We start from the raw sequence: 18615 nt of genomic DNA, 5'->3' as shown, positions 1-18615 counted from the left end.
TGCGACAGAATACTTGCAGGGTTGCCAGATGGCTGGAGAGGTTCTGCACACGCATTTGTACCTGTGTGGCAGTTTTATTACTTTGTAAATAGTCTGTAAGGTTTGCAGTCTACCCCAAAGCTTTTGATGCGGCTATCATTAGGTTTATAAAAGAATAATGTAGATCTGCCGTAAGATTTCTTGCCTGGGCGTGAGAATTTGAATGCCCGAGCTGCAGCCCTCAGATATATACTGCACCTTAATTGTTACTCATGGTCCTAATATCCTTAATTGGTTTTAAGCTCATTTTGGGTCCCTATTATTAGCTGTAATTGAACTGTGAAATATGGACATTAGCAACAGGTCTCAAATGTCATTTGGACAGGTTAAAAGGTTTGTATTTAATTCACTGGCTAGAGCTACTAATAAATATACATGCCCAATTGAAACAAGTATTGAATTGAAACAAAAGAATTAGCCTAGAATATTCTACCAAAATAGACACATGTGTGTTTCTAAAAATAACTGTCGCACTTTTTCCTACCACAAATACCGATTGTCGTACCGCAGGAGCCTTTATGCTAATACTGTGTGTATATTTGCATATTTTAGCTCATTAACACTCCTTTTACATATTTGTGTGCCCCGTCACTCCGCCATTTACTGTTATCGCCTTTTCCCAAAGCTTGTCGCAGCTGATTTCTTATTTCACATAATTTTACATCCCTCACATCGCACTTATCGCCCCTTCGAAGTCGCTAGAAGGATGGGAGGCGTCATTTCCGGTGGAATATTCCAGCGATTTAATTTTGGCTTTAAAAGGGAAGTACAGAAAAGTACAATACTGTCATTAAGACACAGTCCCACAGTCTCCGGAGTTTATTTATTGCAAAAGAATTTATTTAAGAGTCATTTTCTCCCGACCGTATACCACAAGTGTCAGTCAGTAACATATTATAATTGCATCATTTTTGTTTTATTCCAAAATCCTTGAAGGTAAGTCTGGAGAATAACATTTCTTATACGCCGTCACATAAAAATGACTCATGTTACCAACTATTTCAGCTTCTTCTCACACTTATCCGTCTATTCATTTAATCTGGTATTCGGGACTTTTATTCTCGAATTATCTGTCAAATCTGTCTCAACTGTTTCTAGTCCGATTAAAAATGTGTTTGTCGCTTATTTCTATGAATATATTGATATTCTCTTTATTTTCAGTGATGGGGGTTGAGAAGTTGTAGCTATAGGTGGCCTTGCGGTGCTGAAGAGAGGGATTATTATGGCGCTTATGATGTCTGTTTAACTGTCATGTACGATTTCAGAATCGCTTTCCATAGCAGGCAACGTAGCATTTTTCAACGAGATTTTATAAGTGATGCAGTCATTTTGTTATCGGTTTTTGAATCGAGAGCCATGCCATTTAACCGTAATGACATGTTTGTTATTCCAGTACTGCGTTGTTTTACTCTAAATACCTTTTTATAAAAGAATAAAGCGAGTATTACTTTGTTCTGGAGTAGTCTTACACCGCCCGGCTAAGCTGTGGTGATTACAAGCCGTTTTATCGCTGCAGAAGCCTATTATATAAGATTTATAGCCCCTTATAGTTGTTTCTGCATTGAAAGTTGTACTATTTATTTACTTTAACAGTTGGGGGGTTAACTGTGTTTGTGTATAACGGAAAACATCGGATTGATTATGTGACACAAAAAGGCAGTAACAGTTACGTTACATCGCGCCCCTAGAGTCAGAGCTCACAGGTATATCACGAAAATGGAGATGATGATGATGTTAAAATAATCGTGCATTGTAGTTATGTTTTGACCCGGTACATTGATTATTTAAAAGGATCTTAATAATTCAGCAGCCCAGAATAAATCAGTGAAATACACGGCCAGCCCGCCCTATGGGCGACATAGGCGAACGCCTAGGGCATCATTAATTGATTAGGAGTGCAAAAGAGAAGAAATGCATTTTCACTGCTTTTCTAGTGAAACAGACTGTCAGATTCCCCGTGCTACAGTAATGCTTTTAAAATTAATTTATTGTTTTCTGTTCCTCTGGGGGGCTGGTGAAAGAGATGGCAGGTGTTGGTATATGGATGGTTTAGGGCAGCAGACTAAAAGTTAAAAAAAAAAACAGCCTAGTCGTTTTGTGTGTCGCCATAGGGCAGAAGAGAACGGGTAGTTTCCTCATCTTTGTGTAGTGTGAGACTGCTAGTGTGTGTGAGGTCACTGCAAAGATATCGTGTCATGTGAAGGAGAGATAGGTGAAGGGACTGAAGTCAGGCTTTCATCACCTTCACCATCTTAATATTTGTTTGAAAATATATTAAACTTGTTTTCAGACGCAGAGCCAAAAAGACAGACGTGACCATGTTCATGCTGATTCCCCCCTCTGGTAAGTTTTTTTCTGAATGTGGCTTTGATATCATATTTCATTCTAGGCAATCTGCTTAAAATGGGGATACAGGTTGACTGATATCTTCTCTGTCCTTCAGAGAGGAAAAGGATTAAAGCCTAATTCAGGTTAGCAATATGAATTATATCTCTAATTTGCCACTGGCATTCAGTGACAACCCCACATCTTTCTGGCTCTGTTGGATTGGAATTTCTTGACTCCTTATATGGAGGCAAGGTTGGTTGGTTGGTTACAAGCACACAAGGGCTCAGAGTCCATGTGTTCAGATGGTAGCATGTGTTTAAGACAGCTCCTCCTGCAACCCCAGTGGCAAAAATAGTTTCTTTAGCTGTTAACAGATAAGTTCTTCAGTTAAGAATCTATGCTAACTAAAGATATTGGCTTTTATCTGACATATTTCTGGGTTAAACTGCTAGTGTCATAACAAGAAAAACAAGAAAAATGTAAAGTCGTAGTTTCTATTGCTTATTTTCTGAATTTAGGTATTGAAATGTATAAAGAATACGAAATAGTTTAGTGAAATTATTCTTTAATTCCCTTGTCTGACTGTCTTGTTTTTGCTCCAGACATGTTAACAGGTAACTTAAGAGACTGAATGCAGAATTCATTGCCAAAATATTTCATTAATTGTTCCTAAAATAGAAACCATCCATAATGTTTTTACTGCTGATGGCTCAAGGCTGTTTTTATGCCACCCAACTGCCACAACTTTTTTAACTATTAACTTTAAATGAATGTTATTGATATGCAAATGAATTCAGTTTTCTGTCCACACAAAGTGCAATAGCCAAACTCACCCCATGATGACTGACTTGCTGATAACTACTAGAAGGACTTTGCTTTATTTCATTATTCAAATAGCCCCGAGGGTGAAGATACCTGATTCGTTCAGTGTGCCTTGCTCTGGATGCTTTGACAGCACTGTAAGGCATTCATGAATGCTTGTCATTACAGGCTTTTGTTTTTTCAGTAAACAGATTTTGTTGGCACTCCTGCCACCAAACTGTAAAGGAAAGATGTTTTGAAGTAGTTGGTTGGGGTCTCAGGAAATGCCTTTTTTCTATCAAAATATATCCTGTTGCTTTACAGACTTGTGTAAATAAAATATTTGTTTTCTGTACATTTTTTGTACATTTATGTACAAAAAATGTGCTTGGAAAAATTAAATCTATCTTTGAGGTGAAGAAAAAAATATTTTTTTCCTTTAACAAATTATTCTGCATTACACAGCTTCATAAACTGACAGGTTCAGCTCCTTTTTTATGAAACTGTATTGGTGGTTCAAGAACTATGCAAGATATATACGGACTTGCTATGTAAAGCCAAGGATTGTACTGTTGGCTTGTGTCTCATTCGATGTTTTCTTTCAGATGAAGAGTCTCTTGAACTCGACTGGCTATGGAATCGCGTGAAGTTCAGGGTGCAATAGTAGGAACCTGAATTTAAATCTTTCTAATGCATAGATGTCACAGTAGGTATGCCCAAGCTACATGGGTTTCTGGACTAGACACATACCTATTGGCATCTGTGTCCAACTGGTTTTAAATACGGTTCTTTGGATTCACCTTTGGTCTATGCGCTTGGGGTATTTTTCAAATTATACCTTGATCCCTCCAGTTCACATGCCAACCTTGATTTCACCAAAAGCCTTTTTTTAAATGCTATACCATCAAAACAAAGGAGAGGATATTTGATCACTTTTATGTGCCTTTGAAAGTACGACTTTTCTCAGGAATGGTATTTGATCATTTAGTGTTCCTTATGATTACTCGTTAGGTATGATTACTGAATGAGTATTCTGTTAGTTTCCTTCTAGGTATGTAAGAAATCGAACACAAGATTTTTTCCTGGTGGTTAACATTGGTTTCATCTGCTATTAGGGTCATCTTCATTTAATTTTAATCTATCATCAATGGTTAGAGGAACAGTGAATCTTGTGTACTCCCTGGTAGGGGTACGGAGTGCAGTACAGTGCATCATCTACATTGATAGCCCTCTTGTTGCAGTTCTCTTAAGGTACTTTTTTAGCATTTCATAAATTATTTGAGGCTTGCATAATCCACTATTTCCACGAATGCTAATATTTTCGTGGATCTGACATTGGTATTGGGTTTCTCAGATGAGATTTTTTTTTTGTTTGTTTATTTGTTTGTTTGTTTTTTGCACTGGCCATAAATGGATAATCAACTCAAGGTGTGCCACCATTAGTCTTAAGGGACAGAGTTTAAAAGACAAGCATTCAGAAAAGGTCATTTGACTTGCTGGAGCAGTTTTGTCAACTAGGAACAATTACCAAGGCAATCTTTAAACCACCCCTCCCCCCCAAAAAAATTCTTTGCTTACAGTTTCCAGCCTCGTAATTGTGCCAGGACTAAAGTCTCTTTGTCCCAGTTCATTAAAAAGCCTTCCCTCATTTCAAGGTCCAGTGAGACTTGTAGATGGGGTTAGGTCATCAGGTCCTTGAGCCTGCTGACTAAGTATAAATATGCATTGAATCACTTAAATTCTATGAATGAGGAGATGTCATAACATATGCCATAAACATACCATTTAATGCTACTAGTTTTTCTAATTCAATTTAAACATAAGAAATAATGAAAATCCTGAGAGGCAGTCTCTGTAGTTGACCAATTCGCCTTTTGTCCATTACCAACATCTCTGAACTTTAAGGACATAATTTCTCAGTGAGGGTTTATTGATGTCATACGGGATATTTTATTTTTAAGTAAAACTGCCAGTTTTATATGATTTCTTTTAATTTGACCTCAGTTTTCAGATTTGTATCTGAAATTGTTCTTTTTTTGTTTGATGTAAAAGTTTAAAAATATGTAATCGGAAATGCTAGACCTTAAGACGGCTAATGGTATTCAAATGGCATATGTTATTTTATTTAAATGTTTTACTTTAAAGAAAAATTATTTTAAAGTCTTTCAGAGGGTGGATGTCCAAAATGCTAAACTGTTGGTAAGTCTGGCCATTTTTCTTGCTATTGGTTTTAATTTTTGACTGCACTTTTTAAACCCCTCAGTTCTACATCTATTTATGTGTGTGTGTGTATATAAATATATACACATACACAAAAATGCATATTTTACTCTATATACATTTTCCACATTTTGTATAATTATAGAAATATTAATATGCGTAGACAATCTTTGAACTGCACATTTATGGACGCGGCGTAGAAAATGCGGCACCCATAGTGTTTAGGGGCTTGTTTACAGTAGCAGGGGCTTCCCCCGGCATGGCATCCTGTAACTGTTCCTTCTTTAATGGTCATAATACTTAGTGATTTGGAGTAGGCAGGAGCTTATGAGGTTTGTTCTCCTTGTCCTGTTTTCTTTTATTTGTTATACTTTAAAATCTTTTTTTCTTCTGCTCAGAGCACTCAGTTCATCTAGCTAAGGCTTGTTTAGTCATGGTTCAGTTTTCCTCGATCACCCTTGGAAGCCGCCGTTTGTGACTGGCTGTCTTCATTTGGTCCCAGATTTCTTCCAGCGCGCTAAGAAAGTCTTCCTGATCGAGCAGGCCAGCCGAGTCCAGCTGAAGGAGTTTGCCCGGAAGAATGCTGCCAATACCTTGTCTGTGACCAACTTGGTCATGGGAATGAGTTCCATCCTCTGCAGCCTCAATGGGTGAGCAGGGTGGAGCAGGAAGTGTAGAACAGGCCTAACTGTCAGACCTTCCTTCTAGATGCTTGACTATAAGGTTTAAAACCTCTATGAAGTAGCAGGGTCTCTGTGAAGGAAAAGATTAATTGTGACTTCAGGGAGCACGAATTCCTTATTTGTTTTGTTTTCTTTTCTTTCATCTTCCAGCCACCAATATGCTGCATGCTGGCTGGTTCTGATTGGTTATCTGCTGGACTTGGCCGACGGAGCGGTTGCTAGGCGACTGGATGCCTGCTCAGCACTAGGTGAGCGGGGTGTGTTTTGCTGCCAGGACTAAGGGCACATTTCAGTCAGCCCTCTAACCGAGCTGTCATGGCTGACAAAGAGAGAGAAAGTTATGTTGTGGCCAAGGTGCATTTTTTTACGGGAGTAGCGTCAAGGAGCCTGCATAAAGTGAAAGAAAGCTGAGCTTATATTTCAATGGGGACTTTGCACACCATTATTTGTGAGCATGGTGAAGTGCCATTGTTTGAGTTTAGTGTGAAGTTGAGATGATCTGAATATTTAAGAAACTGGTAGCGCTGATGCAATTCCACATGCTGTTCGTGTGTGAATGGTCGTCTGTTCTATGTTGACCAATTGGGAGTCACAAATATATCCGCCCTTGCTGGGCCTTTTTCCCAACCATTGTACTTCCAGTGTTAGTTTTCTGCATGCACTTGCATGCTACTGTTTTGTGCCCCATCCCAACACCCCCCCCACCCCCACCCCGAAAACACATAAACCAGTCCCTCGCGTTTTTGACGAATGAAGGATCTCTTTCCGATCAACAGGGATAACTGTAAAGGATCAGTTACTCTTTATCTCAGTAATCCCAGTGCTTATAGTGTCTCGCATATCTGAAATTGCTTAAATCTTTGACCCTGGGTGCTGGAATTCGGCCCCTTTGACCAGCCACAGACCGGGATCAGCACACATTTTGAGTTTGCCAAAATAGGCCCCCAGTGGTGGGATAAAGGGATACTGGCATGGAGACTGTTGTTTATCGTTAAGCTCTGAGGGAAATTTCCACTACGGGTCCTCAGCTCAGCCAGTGTGGGTTCATACTTATCAGAAGCGGGGAGTTGGAACTAGGGCACAGCAAGTGTCACATTTCACGTTTCGTCATGCTGCTTTTCAGATTTGAGAATTCCATTCTTCAAAATTGTTTAATCGTTGTCCTTTTGGTCCTGGTGCATGTTGTATGGTGCACATTGGCTTGTGTGAGTTAGTGAAGTCACAGAGTACTGAGTCTCGGTTTCCATTTTGGCCCGGTGGGGGAGTTTAGGTGCCAAGCTGGATGACTTTGCCGATTTTACCACGTTTGGCATTGCCACGGCCTTGCTGCTGAGGACGCATGACTTGATGGACAACATCCTCTGCATGTGTTATGTACTGTCGGTGTTCATTCGCCTCTGCTTCTTCTCCAGCGGTAAGCCAGACCACGACGGGTTCCTTTATGGCCCGAATCGTACAGTACATTCCCAGGAAAGCTTACGATGGCAGGTGCTGAGCTTGCCATTATTAGTGACTTGGAACAGTGAGAAAATTCATTTTTGTTCTGGCATTGATCCCTCCTAGAGCCCACCCGTGATCTCACAGGTCAAGATGGCTTCCTTTGACTGCTCTCAGATTCATGTGGCTTTTGTTGCACAGGGATTCCTTTCATGTACCGCGGCCTCCCCTGCATCTACTCTTCTGCTATCCTATCCTGCACCTGCCTGCTGTCAGGAGGCAATGTGATGGTGTTGCGGGTCACTGCCGTGGCCATGATCCTCTTTATGGTCAGCCAGACCTTCTACCCCCACGACAGGATCCTGGAGTCCCAGGCCTGGAAGAAGGTGGTCTATGCTGGAGGTAAAAACAAAACACACCAAACCTGTAGGCAACTTACTTGTATGTGAAACTAGGAGTAATTCTGCACAGCTGCCTTGCAAAGTTATAGGCTTAGTTGGTTAAATGCTAGCTGAACATGCCAAGCTTATTAAGAATGTAATAAAAAAAATTTAAAGTATTGCTTTTCAGATGAATCACGTATGAGGTATCAATAGATACATTTGCTTTATCAGGCAGGCACTTTTGTCCAAAGCGATGTACAAGTGAGGTTCATAACATATTAGCAGATGCAACAAGAGCTAGATAATTTAGTTAGGGTGAAAAAATTACTCTTTCCTTTTGCGGATAATTAATTTCTTTTCTCTCTACCCATTTTAGGAGTGGCAATGGTGTTCTGTTCCTCTTTCCCGTCTGCATGTGTTTACTACCTGCTGTGGTCAGTATCTTATATTCTGTTTCCGACAACACTGTGGAGCTGTAAGGTGTGACAGAAGGTGAGACCTGGACCCAAATGTTGAGCTATCAGGCCAGGAGAATGTTGGCCTGAGTTACTACAGACCTTATACCTGCCGTTGCCTATTTCCGTGGCAACTGTAAACAGACATAAAACAAAAAAACAAACTTAAAGCCCACTGGTTGTATTGAAGTGACACAATATACCTTCTGAAAATGTTGTTTTCCTTGATTTTTACTGGATGGGAAGATAGAAGAACTATAATGTTCTGTTTCGTTTTGTTTTGTTAAATGAAAATGCAATTGTATAGGCCAAAAAAGAAGGAAATCTCCTGCTTTGTATCTTATGATTGTTAAATAATGTGTGTCTCTAACGAATCTCGTTTTTCCCCATGCAGTAGCAAAGTCATTCTGAGAACCTTCTTTTTTCCATGTAGAGGTTTTTCCCCAATATGATAAGATCATGAACGCAGGACACAAAGCATGTATACGTCTAGTCAGATTTTAGTGCTTGGCATGATCAGTACGGAATACCCCCCCCCCCCCAAGTAACAAATCAGGTTGTTGCTTTTGAAGGTTGGTTCTGTTTTGCTGAACATAGACTTGACAAATTCTACGAAAGTGTCAGATAGTTTTAGGGCACACAAATGCTGCTGAATACTTTCTTTTTATTGCCGGAAATATTGTGCACCTTACTAATGTTAAAAAATGTGTATTATACTTTTGTTTATTTGGGATTTGTGTACATTTAAAAAGATGCTCCAGTTGCTAAAAAAACGATGGACTTTTATAATATGTTTTGTCTTCGGTGATTAAGATAACCGTCAGGCACCTTTTTTTCGTGCTGACAAGTAAACATTTCAGATTAAAGTGAGGCCTCATCTGACTTAGTATGATTATTTAATATTTAAGTTAGCATGTTGCAACATTAATACACTGACATAGCACTAGTACCAAATGCACATTATAATATGTGAGATGGAATATAATAATATATAAAATTTGTACAGGAAATCCAACAATCTTTTTAGTCCTTCAGCTTTCTAAGAATAAATGCTGCTTAGCCCCTGTTTTAAGGAGCTGCATTTACATTTTCATATGACCATTTAGTGTCTTTAACATTAACTGATTTCAGAGCATCATCCTTTTCCTTCTTGATGGCAAATAAATAGTGTTTTATGTGCAGCTGGTACTTATACCAATGTTTTACTGATAACCAGAGTGTTTGATGTGCAAGGGCATTTTAATGTTATTACTTGTACTGTTTAACAAGAAACGTTTTTAAATTTGTCAGTTAAAGCTTAATTAGGAGGATTTCTGAGTATAAATGCCTTTCCCTGGGTTTCTATGATGGCAAGACTTAAGTAATATCAAAATATTTTTCATAAGTTGTAGGGACAGTAATTCTGCTTACATTTGCCTTCTTTTAAAAGGGAAACTGCTGAAAATTGTACTGTTTTAAGCCCTGAATTTTAAATGAAATAATAGAATGTAAGAATCTGATCCCACACTTTTGTTTTCATCCATCTCCATAACTGTAAATGTAATATATGTTTAACATTCCGGGAGTTTCATGCATCTGTTAATACCAGGTACCAGTCATCTTTTAAATGTGTATTTCCAATTGTTTTTAAAAATAAACATTAGATTGACTAAATTTCCCAGCTATCCATTACTGTCCATTTCATAATCCTCTGTAGGAACTTTGTTTATTTGTTTCTGCTTCTTGTACACTGGCAGGCAAGATGACTGACTTTAAACACAACTGAGTTTTCAGAGAGATGTTTCATACAATTCCAGTCAACCACATTAAGCTAGATCAGTTGTATGCAAAATGATTATTAAACTGCTTGAATCCAGCATCCATGGCAGTAAAATCCAGTTATAACGGACTTCAAGGGACCTGGCAAGACAGTGCATTATATCCAGAGTTGCCCAGAACAAAAGTACAGGACACCATTTACTCATGCCACACCCTAGAAAGGTAGTAGTCCAACTTTATTTACTGTATTTCACCTATTGCAACACACATATCTTCTTTTCTTACTGCTGTAGTGAACAAATGCATAGCAAATGACAAGAAGCATTCTAATACCCTACACTAAAAGATGGTCTAAAGCATTATGTCACACTGTACGCAAATTACTGGGAAGAAAAATAATCTGTCATTTCTCAAACTGCAAAGAAGTCTTGTACTTCTCACGGTTACTCCAGATGTCACTGACCATAGATTTACTTATACCATAGTCACGTACAATATCCGCTTGTGTTTTCTTTTTTGTTTCGATTAAAAGAACGATTTCACGTTTTAAATGTAATGTTATAGAACGACGCTTCGTAGCAGACTTCTCAGGCATTTTGAAAATAACTATTGATGCGCATGTCCGTTATAGCCGAACAAAACTACAGCTAAAAGCGGCCCTGGGGACCAAATTGTCCGTTATAAGCGGAATTCCGTTATAAGCGAGTCCGCTATATCTGATGCTTTTTATGCATGTTCGTAAAGGCAACGGCCGGGACCAGCGGACCTTGTCCGTTATAGACGATATTCTGTTATAAGCGAGTCCACTATAACGGGATTGTACTGTATATATGATGCTGGTATATTTCCATCCATCCCTAACTACCTGATCCAGTTAATTATCTTAAAGTATGGTGCCCATCTACCTTGTTCAAACTAAGTATAATTCACTACATATGATTCTAAACCACCGTTTCCATCAAACAAACATTACCATTACCTCATCCAATAATGTGATGTGTAGTATCAGGAAACATCTACTGAATTAATTTCATTCTGGTTAAACACTCACATTCAAGATGGATAAGGGTATAGTACTTGAGAATGCTTAGTCATGTTTGATCATCAAGGTGAAGGACAATACAGGTGAAGGAAAAAAAACAGGGAACAGTTGAGCACCTCAAACTCCATTCATAGACTGACATTTTTATTATTTAAAAACTGCTCAATCTTAAAAATGAAGAAACATTTGTTGCATTTTTTTCAGGTTATCTAGAAGAGCTATCTGTTATTTCTGTTTTGTGATCTGCACACTTCTATGCACAACAATGCATTTTGTGTAAAGTAACATTTTTAATGTATTTTTGCATTCACCATTTAAAGTTTTGCTTGTTCTAGGCTAAGGTTTGCTTTTATCTTGGCTTCTAGCATCCTGTCACTCCTTGCTTCCAAGTGACATCAATTTAACAAAATGATGATTACCATTATTATTCGCTTTTTATGCTTAGATCCACATGTAAAAAATGCGCACCCCAGAAGTGATTATATTACAAAAACATCAAGCGGCTACGAGGCGCAGTGATTTCCGCACAAACTTAGTTATTTTCCACAAAATTAAAATTTAGGACGTCCACCAATCTTTGTCCTGCAGTTCCCTGTTTACAGTGCGTGGCATAGTGACAGCTGTTTAAAATGAAGACAAGAAACCAGCCGCCTTCTTGTACTCTGTGATGTCCATTTTGTCTTCGGCGCACAGTATCTTTGTGTCTGCTAGGTATACATACGAATCCAGTAGCTTAATAATAGATGAGAAGTAGGGCCGGTCCTTGAAGTTCCACATCCAGCAGTACTTCATGAGATCATATCTGCAAACACCAATGGCAACTGACTTGGGAAGGCAACAAGTCGGGGACTGTTTCATTTTTTACTAACACGTTTCATTCAATTACAAACAACTATCCTTTGAACACCGGCACTGTGTTAGAATGGCAAAGCACTCACAAGGGTCTCCCGCAGCTCTCAGGCCTCCTCATGCGGTGTGATTTCTGGAGTTGTGGGAAAACTTCCATTGGTTCCATGTCAGGATACGGGGGGGACCCTGGAAGGGACAAAAGGCACTTACATTTGCATCTTTATTTATTTAACAGATGCCCAAAATGAAGTGAGTGTTTGAGCAGAGTCAGCCAGTGCCCCATGGGAAAGTTGGTTTAATGGTTCATTGGTGACATCAGTCTGCCAGCCACCGGATTTGAACCAGAAGAAGTAATACTGTAAGATCATTAATGCATTGCATTACCCCAGCCTTACACACTGAGTGGCTACATCACTAGGCACCCCTGCATAATATCAGGTCGGACCCCCCTCTTTTCTCTGGAACTACTTCAACAATTGATAACTTGCTGTTGTGGCGTTCTTGTCCAGCAGGCTTGGTAAGAGGTATCGTAAGATGCAAGAAAGTGATGAATAAATGAATACTAATGAGCTGAACTGTCCAGCTGAAAATCGGTGATATTTCCAGGAACTTTGTTACTTTAGTTAGTCATGCTTAAGTGATCCTAGGGTATTGTGTGAAAGATGTGACAGGTCACAGCCACTGGATGCCTTACCTAAGGTAATCAGCTCATATAAGAGAATGCCAAAAGACCACCTGATACAAAAGAGAAGAGATAAACTTGAGATGGCAAAGTATACTATGTATTTTTTTTTTTCATTTTGATAATAGCATTTATCCACTGAACTAGTAGACGATCACTGGAGGTATGACAGAACAACTTCACATAGCCTTTTGCCATCTAGCTAGTTTACATTGTAACAATGCTCTACCATGTCAATCTACTGCATTTGTTATGAGTAAATAAATGATTCCTCCTCACACGTCACTTCGATCAGTCAGCGGCAACTGCATGATCCGCTCTGGGGCCTGCCACTTCACGGGCACCTTTGAAACCCATGGCTTGGCCACCTTGCCCATCTGCCGAGCCTCAAATGCCATCCCCAAGCCAGACACCTTCACCGATAGTCCACTGCCAATTAACATGTTCCGGGCCGCCACATCCCCGTGGTAAAGCCCATGCTCTGAAAACAGGTAGTCCTGCAAAACGCAAAAGCCGAAGACCGATGACTTACATGCAAGTGAATGGGTTTAGGGATGCTGCCATCTAGTGGAATCAGAATACGTTGACTTACAACTTATAGACACTTAACATTCGGTAAAAACAGCACTTTGGAGTTTTCAATTTGAGCTGTGATTGCGAAGGGACGTTAGAGGGACTAAAAACATAGGCAGTGTATTTTTCTCCAGAAATCATTGCACAGGTTCTGTTGTTTACTCATTGTAAATAGATTACTGATTTACTGAATTAAAAACAAGAAGAAATGCAGAAGAATGCATACCAGACCCGCTGACACCTGTTTTGCCACCAAGTACACCGACCTCTCAGAAAAGTGCTCCAGCTGGCTGGGTTTCTCAACATCATTCTGGAGTATAACAGTGGGAAAATGGGTTAAATTGTGTCTTTATTCTAGTTAAATGCCACTAGTAAGTGTCACTGCTGGTGTAACCATAACTGAAGCATTTAAAGAGGGAGGCATAAAGAGAAGTTCCCCATGGTGATCAATAAACCATTGGAAAAAAACAGCGTCCTTTGCCAAAGAAGGTCTAACCTGCCTCAGAGTCCACAAGAAGTGCAGCAGGTTCCCTGGGCTGCTGGCCTCCAGGACCAAGTACATGGGCAGCTTCTGGGTCTGGCAGAACAGCATCCGCACCAGGTTCTCATGCCTGCACACCACAGCATGGAACTGGGCCCAAGCGGCAAACTCCTCAGCTGTGGCCTGGCTGTTGCTGCCTGGAGATGTAGACATGTGTGATCAACACTGAGAAGATACACCGATACATCCAATAAATACAATCATTGAATGATTCTCTCTTAAACATTGTAAATCTATGGAGGGTGTTTTGTGACAATATTCAATAAATAAATCTGCAATTTAAATGATACCAGCAACCATTACAATTTGTGAAAGTCACCCATCAAATTCACTGGACGGGCTCTAAACAAATCCTGATATCTTAATCATTATATTGCAAGATAAGTCACATCCAAACAGGTCGATTGGATTCTCATTTATAACCGCATTTTGTCTGTTCTGTCCTGGGGCTATATTACATCCTAACTTTCCAACATCTTAAACTCTCATAACTGTAGGGTAACAGCTTAGCTGCTCTAACATTCACCGGCCACCACGCAGTGTTAGCTACAGCTAAACTTATTGAATCCGTATGGCTGCTCTTTTATTGCTCCTACACAAAAAAACACAATGCCCCACTCCTGACATAACGATAAAAATGATATATATCGCAGCCGTGTTCTAATATATCATGGGAATATATTAATATCCGAGGTTCCAGGTATCAGTTTACCTCCGTCCCAAAAAAAAGTGAAATGTTTTTTCATAGTTCCTTCATCGTTTTATGGGTATAAAAATGTTATCCCTTGATGCATAATATTTTTCTCACAAAATAAAATAGAGCTTGAAACAATTTTTAGTCATTAACTCAATGTTGATAAAATATTCAGTTTAACGCTGCTTTGCTTTGTACGGCAACCAGCAAAGGCAAAACGCACCCTGGAGGGTCTTAACCAGCACAGCAGTGGTGACACATCCTCTCCTCAGCTGGCTCTTGTAGATGTTTCCATAATGGCCCATCTGCATGGACTCCAGTGCTTCCAGTGTGCAGTCTGCGGGCATCTGCCATGTGTCCAATGGGCCCTGCACACGCAGACGGGTCCCTGATACTGCGTCTATGCTCATAGAGCCGTGCCCTGCATTGTACACGATTTTAACTACCAGGGGAAGAAAGAAGAAGGGTTCAGTTATAAATGAGATGCAGTTGATGGTATCAGGGAAGCAAGTGAGGGTCAACGGGGGGGGGGTAGCTTGGGTGGTGTCTCGGTATGTTTAATATTGAGGTATATTTGTCATATTGGGAATACCGCGATATTTTCATTCTGGGTGGGGTTGCTGGGGTCAAATGGTAGCGGTGTTTTATAGGGTGATTCTGAAAAACTATCCATGAGAGAAATGGATCCATGAGAGAAATGCTACCTGATTGGCCAATTCATGAGAGAAGCGCTATCTGATTGGCCAGCGAATGCCTTAGACTGATGGGAGCACGTTGACCCGCCAATCAGGCAGTGCTTCTTTAATGAATGAGTATTAATGAGTTTTGCCAAACCACCCTGTAAAACGAAATTCGATGCCAGGGAGCTGCTATCAATTTCCAAGAGGCTCCTGGAACTTCGGGGAAACATGCGATATCTGTAATGAACCAGCCACCTGACGGAATCGTTTCACATCATTCAATCAGTTAAAATATTTAACATCTATATGAAGACTGACACAGTGAAGCTTTACTCTAAGCTAGGTGTTCAATGGAAAGCTTGTGGGCCCCTGCACTGAACTCTGTGCTATGCTGTAAATAAAAAAAACATGCTACTTTACCCAGGCTTTCTCGCCCTGGCCTCCTGCAGTAGAGGCTCCACAATATAAAGAAGACAACAACCACAGTACTGAGAGACAGAAGAACTGGGACGATGATCACAGCAAATCCTGCACCTGGAAGTCACACACAAGGCTCACAAATGTTTACATTGTCCCTGTATATCCCATAGTGTCCCATATGCCCCATAGTGTCCTATACATGCATTCCATATTTTATTGCGTAATGGTAAGTTAGTGGCTTTAAGCAAATTTCCTTAATAATTTCTATAGTGTAGCCTTACAATTTAATTAGTGGCCTATGTAGATAATAACCTGTACTGTAAGTAGCATAATATAAGTATTATGTGCACATAAGATGAGACATGCAAGCTGTAAAGTGGAGGGATATATTCTGAATTTACCTCCTTCTTTAGTGTTATTGCACCTAGGACTCTGTGCATCCATTTTGGACAGTCCTGTAACATTTCACACACCTAAACCAATAGAGGAAACAGGCAGAAAAATTCACCGCAAACAAATCGCTGTTTCACCAGGCTCTAAATTAGGCCACTTGCATAGGTCAAGGCGTAGGCTCAACACAGAGCTATAAATCAGCATGATAGGTTTATGACAGATGTTTCCAACCCACGAGTCTTATGACTTTTTCCATTGTGCGGCTTGTAGACTTATTACTCACCCTGGCGAGGAGCTGAACAGACGTTCACTGCAGTGCGTCCCTTCACATTATATTACTGAAAACTGCATCCTACCTGGAATCAGGCACTGTTGACCGAATGGTTACTAATCGATCCTGCCACTTTTTGTGCATGTTCTGTTGTCCAAGGCACATATCTTGCTGAAATGGCCGTGAAATGTTCACTAGTAAGTAGCTACTGAGGAAGCGTGTTAATAACTAACCAGGAAATTCTATAGAGGGGACTTGAAAGTCAAAAATATACATATAATTTATTTCTTGGCAAGTTTCTGTTGTTTGAATTAGGAAAAAGACTCGAAAGGCAAGGCCGACCAGTCAATTTCAGGGTCAATTTGGATTATCTGTGTTATCTGGTCCACTATGAAAGCACACATGCAAATGATTAACAGGTCTGGGTTGATTAAAATGTCTGTTTTTATTTTTAATTGATATTATATAGTGTATTATTGCATGCTGCAACAACAAGAACATCAGGACCTTGTTGTTGAGGAAAATATGGCAAATGTTGTTATCTCAGTATCCATGTCAATGGAATACAAGCAAGTATTGAAAGGAAATTAAAAGACTATGTCTTTTACCATATTTTTAATAAATGTATGTCTGGTTAATGTGTATTATGAGTATGTAAAGTGCAGTGGCGTTGGTTTGGATTTAATATTGGTAGGGACCAAATCTGCCTTGATCCCTCTGCCCCCCTAAGCACACAGTACTCCCACCATATTGGCAGGGGCATGCCCCCCCCCCCAAACTCAGATCTACACTCTTGGTCAAGAGAGCATTTAAATTTCAATTGATTATGACAACCCCGTCAGGGCTATCAATGGTGAGGCTGGGTCTAGTCGCTCTCTTACATCAATGGGCAAAGATGGTTACAAGTTTACAAATGTACTAATCAAAACATTACTGTTTTTCAGGAGAAGGTGACAACTGCTTGACAGCCAGATTACTTGTGGAAATGGTGTGCATAACAAAGGCCACATGAGAGAGTGCAGTGACGACTCTTCAGTAATAGTGACTCAAAGAGTCGTTCATGCCCTTCTGGTTATACCACTTCAATTGCATTTCTTCCGTGAGTTAATCTCAGCAGTAAGTATCCTTTTCAAAGATTCAACTTTCTAGCACAAAACTGTTGTCTTACCCTTCCAAGGTCTTTAGGTGAACTGTTCAACCTCTTGGAAAGTATTATTAATTTGGATTTCATTTGGGAATGATGTATATCTGCATCTGAGTTGTTACCGACAACAGCAGTCTGAATGTGCCTTTTAGTCAACATGTTTGTAAAACACACAATCTCCAGTCCATTCTGTGATTGTCGTCTTTGATTTGCCATGGAAACCAAATCCCCTTTTACATTTAAACTGAAGAAAGAGTGTTGCAATTTGCTCAGTATTTATGTTATTATGACATGGTCTTTTGGCACAGGAAATGTGCCACAGGAAATACTACATGAGTAGTAGATAGTATCAGTTCAATTCAATTGTTTTTTACAATTGGAAGATAAAAGGAGAGCATCAGAATAGAGACAAAAGAATGACAAAGGCTAGCTGTGCTAAATGCTTGCACTACAGTATGTGTATTTGTCCTTGCACTTTGTCTTGAGTTTTCATGTTTTTACCTGTGTACTGTACAGTATGTTTCTGTGCTGCTGTATGCAAATGAATTTTGCCCTGGGATGTATAATGTATATCTTGTTTTATCTTAACAAAGATAGAAACATTTTTGACTGCAAATGTGATTTTGGGTTTTCCCCACGATGAACAGTCATCCCATGGCCTCATGTGAATCAAGGGCTATACTTCAGTCTCCTTGAAGATGGAAGAGTTTGAAAAACAAGAGGCCTACAAAGAAAGGGAGGAGAGCTCAGGTGCAGGTTCAGGTGCCTGAGGATGAGAAGCAGGTCTCTGGTTGATCATACACACGCTCCAGACCTGGATAAGAGGCAAATTGCACCAATTAAGATGTCACACTTTCCTCCTGCAGCTGCGAGTGAATCATTGACCAGGAATTCAATGGAGAACCACATGCAATGGTGCTCCATATAACTATGCACAGTCGGAAGTTCCCACAGCAAAATCAGAATAAATGTTTTCTCGACTGTGCCTTTCGGTAAAGGGAATTATTGCATTGCATAAATCGAGTATGGGACAGTGACGTTCCCACACATGCCAAGGCTCACATTCTGCACTTATCTTTGCTCCAGTGTCCTTGTTTGCAATAAAAGCTCTGTCCCACCTAAGGTCCAAAGGTCAATTTCTTTGTTATGTCCACCTCTTTACCCCAGTAACTGATTAAATACTTTGTTCTGGAGTATTTAATTTCTTAATCCTGTCTGCCTC

The 18615-nt window shown here is 39.8% G+C and overlaps 2 protein-coding genes across 5 annotated transcripts; one reads left to right on the top strand and one right to left on the bottom strand.

The window, feature by feature from the left end:
* Window positions 1-661: 661 nt before the first annotated feature.
* Window positions 662-9999, top strand: tmem269 (transmembrane protein 269). 4 transcript variants are annotated; one of them, XM_023835124.2, is made up of 8 exons: window positions 665-975; window positions 2330-2382; window positions 3774-3831; window positions 5891-6038; window positions 6222-6319; window positions 7342-7485; window positions 7710-7910; window positions 8268-9999. In XM_023835124.2, exons 4-8 carry the CDS (start codon window positions 6004-6006, stop codon window positions 8375-8377), a joined length of 588 nt encoding a protein of 195 aa, XP_023690892.1. In that variant the 5' UTR covers window positions 665-975; window positions 2330-2382; window positions 3774-3831; window positions 5891-6003; the 3' UTR covers window positions 8378-9999. The 4 variants fall into 4 exon arrangements, with proteins under 4 accessions (XP_023690889.1, XP_023690892.1, XP_023690891.1 ...); XM_023835123.2 differs by adding an exon at window positions 2483-2510 and having other exon boundaries at window positions 3774-6038; XM_023835121.2 differs by lacking the exon at window positions 3774-3831 and having other exon boundaries at window positions 662-975.
* Window positions 10000-11269: 1270 nt separating this feature from the next.
* LOC111855701 (tyrosine-protein kinase STYK1) lies at window positions 11270-16441 on the bottom strand. The gene is made up of 10 exons (XM_023834945.2): window positions 16262-16441; window positions 15987-16058; window positions 15586-15699; window positions 14709-14927; window positions 13747-13928; window positions 13477-13560; window positions 12957-13174; window positions 12690-12730; window positions 12085-12181; window positions 11270-11948 (listed from the first exon to the last, which is right to left on the bottom strand). The coding sequence occupies exons 2-10, from the start codon at window positions 16027-16029 to the stop codon at window positions 11771-11773; spliced, it is 1176 nt and encodes a 391-aa protein (XP_023690713.2). The 5' UTR covers window positions 16030-16058; window positions 16262-16441; the 3' UTR covers window positions 11270-11770.
* Window positions 16442-18615: the final 2174 nt, after the last annotated feature.

The sequence above is a fragment of the Paramormyrops kingsleyae genome, chromosome 6 (assembly GCF_048594095.1).
Source record: "Paramormyrops kingsleyae isolate MSU_618 chromosome 6, PKINGS_0.4, whole genome shotgun sequence".
Classification (NCBI taxonomy): domain Eukaryota; kingdom Metazoa; phylum Chordata; class Actinopteri; order Osteoglossiformes; family Mormyridae; genus Paramormyrops; species Paramormyrops kingsleyae.
The sequence above is the reverse complement of the archived record's forward strand: the minus strand, read 5'-3'. Positions and strand labels throughout refer to the sequence as shown.

Coding starts and splice junctions, on each gene's coding strand:
- tmem269 (XM_023835121.2), top strand. CDS start 2,358: ATGTTCATGCTGATTCCCCCCTCTG. Junction 2,383..5,890: donor CATGCTGATTCCCCCCTCTG/GTAAGTTTTTTT, acceptor ATTTGGTCCCAG/ATTTCTTCCAGCGCGCTAAG. Junction 7,486..7,709: donor CCTCTGCTTCTTCTCCAGCG/GTAAGCCAGACC, acceptor TTTGTTGCACAG/GGATTCCTTTCATGTACCGC.
- LOC111855701 (XM_023834945.2), bottom strand. CDS start 16,029: ATGGATGCACAGAGTCCTAGGTGCAATAACACTAAAGAAGGAG. Junction 14,928..15,585: donor GCCAGGGCGAGAAAGCCTGG/GTAAAGTAGCAT, acceptor TTCCCCTGGTAG/TTAAAATCGTGTACAATGCA. Junction 13,561..13,746: donor TCTTGTGGACTCTGAGGCAG/GTTAGACCTTCT, acceptor GTTATACTCCAG/AATGATGTTGAGAAACCCAG.